Genomic DNA, 7500 nt, shown 5'->3' on the forward strand with positions numbered 1-7500 from the left:
CTTCAGCATGGGAGTTAGGAAAAGTCTGATAAAAGAATGTGTCTGATACAAAAACAAAAAACAAAAAAACAAGATGTACCCAGACATTCTTTAGAACGCTCATTCTACAATATTATTTTACTCACATTAATGGACTCGGACATTCATTAGAACGTTCATTCTACAATATTCTAGTTGGTCCTTGCTGAAGGTGCCTGCTAAAGCATTACACACTGAGAAAGATCAGGTGGAGGGTTATAGTCTACAAACGTCAGAGACGTCAGTCCTTCTATACAGAGAACTACACTGCCCTCTAGAGGATAAAAAATAACACTGCAGTTACCACCACTGGATGGCACCGGACATCTGTTGGGGTTGTATGATGGTCTGAAAGGCCCTTTGGCGAGAGAGATGGTGTTCACAAACACACACATACTGTCAAAGTGTTAAATGTATATTATATAATGTAAGTTGTCCTTCTTACTACCTTTCTATTCTGGCCTGGCCTCATCTTTCTCCTCTTTTCTCTTCCTCTCTTTATCCCTTTTTCCCTTTATTTTTATCCTCACCCTATATCTATCTATCTATCTATCTATCTATCTATCTATCTATCTTTCTAATGAGTAAATCTATCTATCTATCTATTTATCTATCTATCTACCAAATGAGTATATGTAAATCTATCTATCTATCTATCTATCTATCTATCTATCTATCTACCTACCTACCAAATGAGTATATGTAAATCTATCTATCTATCTATCTATCTATCTACCTACCAAATGAGTATATGTAAATCTATCTATCTATCTACCAAATGAGTAAATGTAAATCTATCTATCTATCTATCTATCTACCAAATGAGTATATGTAAATCTATCTATCTATCTATCTATCTATCTATCTATCTACCTACCAACCTACCAAATGAGTATATGTAAATCTATCTATCTATCTACCAAATGAGTAAATGTAAATCTATCTATCTATTTATATATCTATCTACCAAATGAGTAAATGTAAATCTATCTATCTCTATCTACCAAATGAGTATATGTAAATCTATCTATCTATATATCTATCTATCTACCAAATGAGTATATGTAAATCTATCTATCTATCTATCTACCAAATGAGTAAATGTAAATCTATCTATCTATTTATATATCTATCTACCAAATGAGTAAATGTAAATCTATCTATCTCTATCTACCAAATGAGTATATGTAAATCTATCTATCTATATATCTATCTATCTACCAAATGAGTATATGTAAATCTATCTATCTATCTATCTATCTACCAAATGAGTAAATGTAAATCTATCTATCTATTTATATATCTATCTACCAAATGAGTAAATGTAAATCTATCTATCTCTATCTACCAAATGAGTATATGTAAATCTATCTATCTAACTATGTATCTATCTACCAAATGAGTAAATGTAAATCTCTCTCCCTTTCTCCGTAGCGTCCCACCCCACCACCATCATCACTTCCTCCTCCTCCTCCTCCTCAGTGGCGGCGACGGGCCACATGATGTACTCCAGCCCTCACGCAGTCATGTACGCCACGCCCACCCACGCCGAGGGGGGCGGCGGCCTCACCGTGCTCAACCCCTTCCCCCCGCACTCCCATTCGCAGGCGCAGGACACAGGTCAGCCAATCACAGAGAGGAAGCAGGCACCAGGGCTTGTTAACATCTCTGTATATACTTACATGCTGTATGTTCTTTTTGGTTGTTTAGGGTTTGCATTTACCTGTGTGTGTGTGTGTGTGTGTGTGTGTGTGTGTGTGTCTCTGTGTGTGTCTGTGTGTGTCTGTGTGTGTGTGTCTGTGTGTGTGTGTGTGTGTGTGTGTGTGTGTGTGTGTGTGTGTGTGTGTGTGCGTACGTGTGTGTGTGTGTGTGTATTCTCAGGAGGGGTTCCTCAGATGTTCTTCACTGGTCCTCAGGGCACAGTCCATGCTGTTCCATTGCACTCGGTAGGAAAACACACACACACACACACACACACACACACAAACACACAGACACACACATACACATGTGAACCCTAAAACAAACACTTCTTCGTACTCAGATGCACCACTGGCACTCAGACTCACTCCACTCCTCACAACTTCACTTGCACTCACACACACACATACACACATACACACACACACACACACACACACACACACACACACACACACACAAACATGTAAGACAAGTATTTTCTTGTGTGTGGAAGGACTCAGAGTCATCTCTGCTTCTCTCTACTTCCTTCCTGTTAGATGCTGATTGGTCAGCAGCAGCCAGGGGGCGGTGGCAGCAGTAACCTCACAGAGCTGCGAGTGGTTAGCCTGGACAGCGGCAAGGCCGACTGACCTTTTGACCTTTGACCCTTGACCTGGCCTCTGACTTCTAACCGGCCCCACCCTTGCCACCGCCACCGCCGCATTCGGGTCGCCACGCGCGGAAAGAAGAGCAGATCGCCCGGGGCAACGCACTGCCGCCACTATTTATTTCTCACTTGCTTTTGGGGTTCCTTTTTTATTTGTGTTGTTTTTTACAAGATATTTTTCCCCCCACTGATGGTGTTGTGCCTTTGAGACGTAGAGGAGACTGTGCAAAAACAAAAGGTCGGAGGTCATCGACTCTGCAGGAGCAGAAGGGTGTGACCTGTTTGTGACGTGACGGCCTCCCTCACTGCTACCGCTTACACGTGGTTATCAAAGGCACAGATGTACATACCTTTTTTGTGTGTGCGTGTGCGTGCGTGTGTGTGTGTGTGTGTGTGTGTGTGTGTGTGCGTTCATTTTTAGTGAGTAAGGAAGAGAGAGTGTGATTTTACACACTCATGGTCATGTATTTGGGGAAAACAAATATGCACACACACACACACACACACACACACACCAATATCACATATATAGGAAATAATAGTAAAGGACAAGATTGTATGTTCAAAAGACGCTGTTTTCAATTACATTTTTTTTATATACTCTTTTTCTTGAAGACGGTTTATTCCTGGTCAACAATCATACTTCCAGCTTCAGCATACAGTGGACATTCAACATTCTTAGTGCAACTTGGTTCTTTTCAATGTGTTTTTTTTTTTTGGTGTCCAAGAACATTTAAGGTAAAAATGTAAAGAATGGAAAAGGCTAATTTGTTGACTATGTTTTATTTCTTTTTCCATACAGATGTTCCACTTTTTTTTTTCTTCTGTATTCTATTGCAGCTGTATGATAAATGCATTCTCACAATTAAAGAATGTCTCCATTTATTATCGAGTCTTGTTTATTTCCCAGACGTGTTAGGATTTCTTTGCTTACACACCTTATAGACACTTACAGAAATACTCTCTCTGTGCAATGCCTGTAGGCCTACTTGGGAAGGCACATATACCGGTACTCAGTGAGAGAAAAAGTATATATTAGGAATAATTTATCTTCTACAGTCCTTATTGCTTAGTTGTGTTTTTTATATTATATACTTTTAATTACTTTTTCTGCTGTTAGTGAATGTGTGTGTGTGTGTGTTGTCTGTATGCTACTGTGACCTTGAATTTCCCCTGGGGATCAATAAAGTATATCTATCTATCTATCTATATACTATTTTGATCCCGTGAGGGAAATTTGGTCTCTGCATTTATCCCAACCCGTGAATTAGTGAAACACACTCAGCACACAGTGAACACACAGTGAGGTGAAGCACACACTAATCCCGGCGCAGTGAGCTGCCTGCAACAACAGCGGCGCTCGGGGAGCAGTGAGGGATTAGGTGCCTTCCTCAAGGGCACTTCAGCCGTGCCTACTGGTCGGGGTTCGAACCGGCAACCCTCCAGTTACAAGTCCGAAGCGCTAACCAGTAGGCCACGGCCTCGAAGGGCCTTGGTCAGACAGGTAACCAAGGACCCAATTCCCCTTTTTCACCTGGTGGCCAGAATGAGACTCCAGGGTACACTTGCCATCACACCTCAGTGCAGCAGATGGTGGAGGTAATGCACTCCGTTTGCAAACTGCCCAAAAAAAAAGCTCACCGAAAAAGAAGAAGGGTTCGCTGGCCTGTTGTCCACCTGCTCTTTTTCAGTGAGTTTTTTTGGCAGTTTTGCAAACTCTGGCTCTGGCCGCAGGGTGAATAAGGCGAATGGTAACTATGAATGAGATCCAGAGTTCCTTTGAGAGGATGAGAAAAGCGTAAAGAAGGACTAACATCAGTGCAGCACTCCACCAATCAGGCCTTTATGGTAGCGTGGCCAGATGGAAGCCATTTCTTGTCCGGAGCGAGTCAAAAAAGCACCTGAACGACTCAGATCATGAGAAGTAAATCATCTGGTCTGATGAAACAAAGACAACCATTTCCTAACTAATTCCCAACGGTGTACATGGAAGAAACACACTGAGCTGCACTGATTGTTCCAAACTATTCAATTTGAGAATGATTGATTGTTCCAAACTATTCCATTTGAGAATGATTAAGGCTACTGTGATCTTGGACACTTACTGCAGAAATGTTCTCGTATCCTTACCCAGATCTGTCTTCATACTTTCTGTATGCACTGTACATATAAATTGGCATTCTTCATCACTTCATTAAAGGGACACCAGGCAACGTTTTTGTGTTAATCATCTTTAACCATATCATCGGTATATGGTTAAATGACTCATTACTGGGTGAATGAAGGCTCTCTCGCCCGCCCCTACTGCCTGTAGGAAGAATATCCCACTTGGAAGTTCGGTGTATCCTACCCGCCGACCGAAGCAGGGTCAGTTTACAGCACAGAGGCAGGCTAACGAAACGCTAGAGATTGTTGCAAACGTGTGTATAATGGCAGAGCCGGCGAAGAAGCAGTGAAAACCCTTGACGGAAGACGTAAAGAAAAGGAAAAGAGCTTCAGACCGAGCGAGGGGGAGTTTCATAGAGAAAAAGCATCAAGCTTGCCTGGTGTCCCTTTAACTGTTTTGAAGTTAGGATTGATCAATCAATTTATTCAGGTACAGGATTAGAAAATAAGGCCTTGTGTATAACATCAACAGACCACCACACCATCACTGATATAATGTAATGATTTTTATTTTTTGATGTAATTTATTATTATTATGATAATGATAATGGGATCATTTTAAGACTGATGCCTGTTAGTAAACAACATTAAAACATTTACCTAACAGGCCTTTTATGTATTTGTATGTATCGTCTTGTAAGCCACTATATGTAAATTTAAGAAAACAACATTCTGTGTCACAGATAAGAGTTCCCCTTTGTGGGTGATTGTACTTGGAGTCGATGGAATCTAGTCAATGGACATGCATTTGGATGTCACCTTGCAAGTCTACAATGACACATGAACTCTAGATGATATACTATATACATATATAGATGATTTGTTAGTTGTTAAATATGAAATAAACACATCAAGTCCTCATCAAGTGTCTGCATATCAGCACATCACTTGGAGACTCCTGTCAAGACGCTCCTTTGGCTCTGAACTTAGAGAGGAGCATTTCGTTCTTGCGACACTCCTCTTTGAAGTCCTTGACGGTTTTGAAGTAGAGCCTCTGCTTGTCGAGAAGTTCCAGGTACTCGTCGTTGAGCTGGTCCCTCCTCATCTTGTTCTCCTGTTTCTTCTTCTCGTTCTTGATGCGGCTCTGCTTGATGCCTTCCACGATCTGCTCCATCTGCCTTAGGAACTGCTCGCGGGCGCCGGCCGAGGCCATGGCCTGCTGGAAGTTGTCGTGGATGGAGTTGAGCAGGTTCACCTCCTTCTCCAGGTAGACCTTCTTGTCGTCGAGGGTGTTGTAGAGTGTGAAGAACTGCTTGGTTTCCTTGTGCGTTGCCGACACTTGGCTGTAGAGCTCGACGAATCTCTTCTGGTACTGGGTCAGCTCGGCGCGGCTCGGGATCTCGTCCATCTTGCGCTGGAGGACTGTGATCTCGCGGCTCCGCCGGGCCATCAGTAGACGGATCTTCTGCAGCTTCTCCTTGTCCGCCTTGTGCTGCATCTCCACCAGGCGGCGCTGTTCGCGCTCGTTGTCCGTGTCGCTGCCCGACTCCTGCTTCAGGTCCTCGATCTTCTGCTGCAGCTGGGCCATCTCCTGGCGGCAGTGCGCGCGGAACTCTTGCTCCTGGGTCTTCAGCGCTTCGTTCGTGGCCACCAGCTCGCGGAGGCTTTCCAGCAGGCCCGGATCGCCGTTCGCCTCCAGGTCGTCGAGTTTGCTCAGCGATGCCTGCAGTTCGGCCGTGCCCCTCGACACCTCCGAAAACCGACCTTTGGCTTCCTCGCATTCTCCCTGGACCTCCGAGCGGCGCGCCTGCATCTCCTCCAGCTCCTTGGCCCTCAGCTGGATCTGCTTGTTGAGCGAGGCCACCGTCCGGCGGTGCTGTTGCGCCGACCCGTACTTCGGTGACTGGTCTTCGCTGGTCAGCCGCTCGGCTTTCTCAGCGTATTCGCCGGCGATCTGCTTTATCTCCTCCGACTTCAGGCCCACGATCTGACCCACCGCGCTCGCCGTCAGCCTCCCCTCCTCGGTCGTCATGGAGGCCATGCTGGTCATCAGGGCTCGGATCCGCGTCTCCTCCACGACCCGCAAGTCCTCCTCCTCGGTCAGCTCCGCCTGTGTGGACTTGACCGCGGCTCCATCGGTAGCATCCCCCTCGGCCGCCTTGCCCTGTTTGTTCTGCGCTTGCTTGCTGTAGCCGTAGCGACGGCCGTACTCCAACAAGGTGGAGTGTACCTGGGACTCCTCGTCCAGCAGCTCTCCGGTCACCGGCTGCCTCTTGTACCGCCTCTGCGGTTTGTACACGTCCGACACATCCTGGACTGTTTTGACGGCTTTGGGCTGCCGCTGCCGGAAGGCCTCGTCCTGGGGGAGGCTGTGGGATTTCTGGAACTGGGAGACGGAGTACGCCCGCACGTAGTCCCCCATCTCCTCGCGGGTCTCGATGGCACGTTTCACCAGCCACTGCACGACTGGGAAGATGTGGATGAAATCCAAGCCCTGGATCTGATGGGGCTCCAAGCGATAGGGGCACTTCATTTTAGGCATCACGGACACAATCTTTTCTGTGAGGGCTATTTTCTGGCCAATGGTTGAGTTTTCCTGGAAGAGCAGGTCAACGTCGATGTCAAAGTTGCATGTTGTGATGCACCAGGTCATCCCTCCAACCACCTTGTCAAATGGAGACAAACCTTTAATGCGGGCTCTAAAGTAACCTGCTGCGAGCAGAAGTTCAAGAATCTCTGTGAGCTTGACATTCTGCTCCTCGTCCTCTCGCGTCTCGACCTGGATCAGGTTGCCTTCTTGATCATACTGCGCTCCGATCTTTGATCCTGTCCTGACTCTCTGGAACATCGAAGTGGCTGCCATCATCGGTTTCGTGGAGGCACAGCGTATCGATGTGGAGGTAGCGACCAATTTTAAATACTGCTGTTGATGAAGTGGCGGAAGAAACAGGAAGAAAGCGCGTGACGTCTTTACGTCATCAATATGTCGGAATTGCAAAGCTGTCGCATCCATATGACGTCAGGAC

General features: G+C 45.6%; 1 protein-coding gene and 1 pseudogene across 4 annotated transcripts in view; one reads left to right on the forward strand and one right to left on the reverse strand.

The window, feature by feature from the left end:
• LOC143101188 (serum response factor-like) overlaps positions 1–3252 on the forward strand; it is a 9583-nt gene extending 6331 nt beyond the window's left edge. For all 4 annotated transcript variants that reach the window (XM_076264588.1, XM_076264589.1, XM_076264590.1 and 1 more), the window contains 3 exons: positions 1453–1638; positions 1900–1964; positions 2259–3252. In XM_076264588.1, the coding sequence (XP_076120703.1) occupies positions 1453–1638; positions 1900–1964; positions 2259–2351 (344 nt within the window). In that variant the 3' untranslated portion in view covers positions 2352–3252. The remainder of the gene's footprint in view (positions 1–1452; positions 1639–1899; positions 1965–2258) is intronic.
• Positions 3253–5144: 1892 nt separating this feature from the next.
• On the reverse strand, positions 5145–7429 carry LOC143101187 (coiled-coil domain-containing protein 93 pseudogene; annotated as a pseudogene).
• Positions 7430–7500: the final 71 nt, after the last annotated feature.

This window comes from Alosa pseudoharengus, unplaced genomic scaffold, assembly GCF_046254945.1.
Source record: "Alosa pseudoharengus isolate Yale_2024_CS ecotype anadromous, Long Island Sound unplaced genomic scaffold, YU_APseudo_1.1 YU_APseudo_1.1_scf_30, whole genome shotgun sequence".
Lineage (NCBI taxonomy): Eukaryota > Metazoa > Chordata > Actinopteri > Clupeiformes > Clupeidae > Alosa > Alosa pseudoharengus.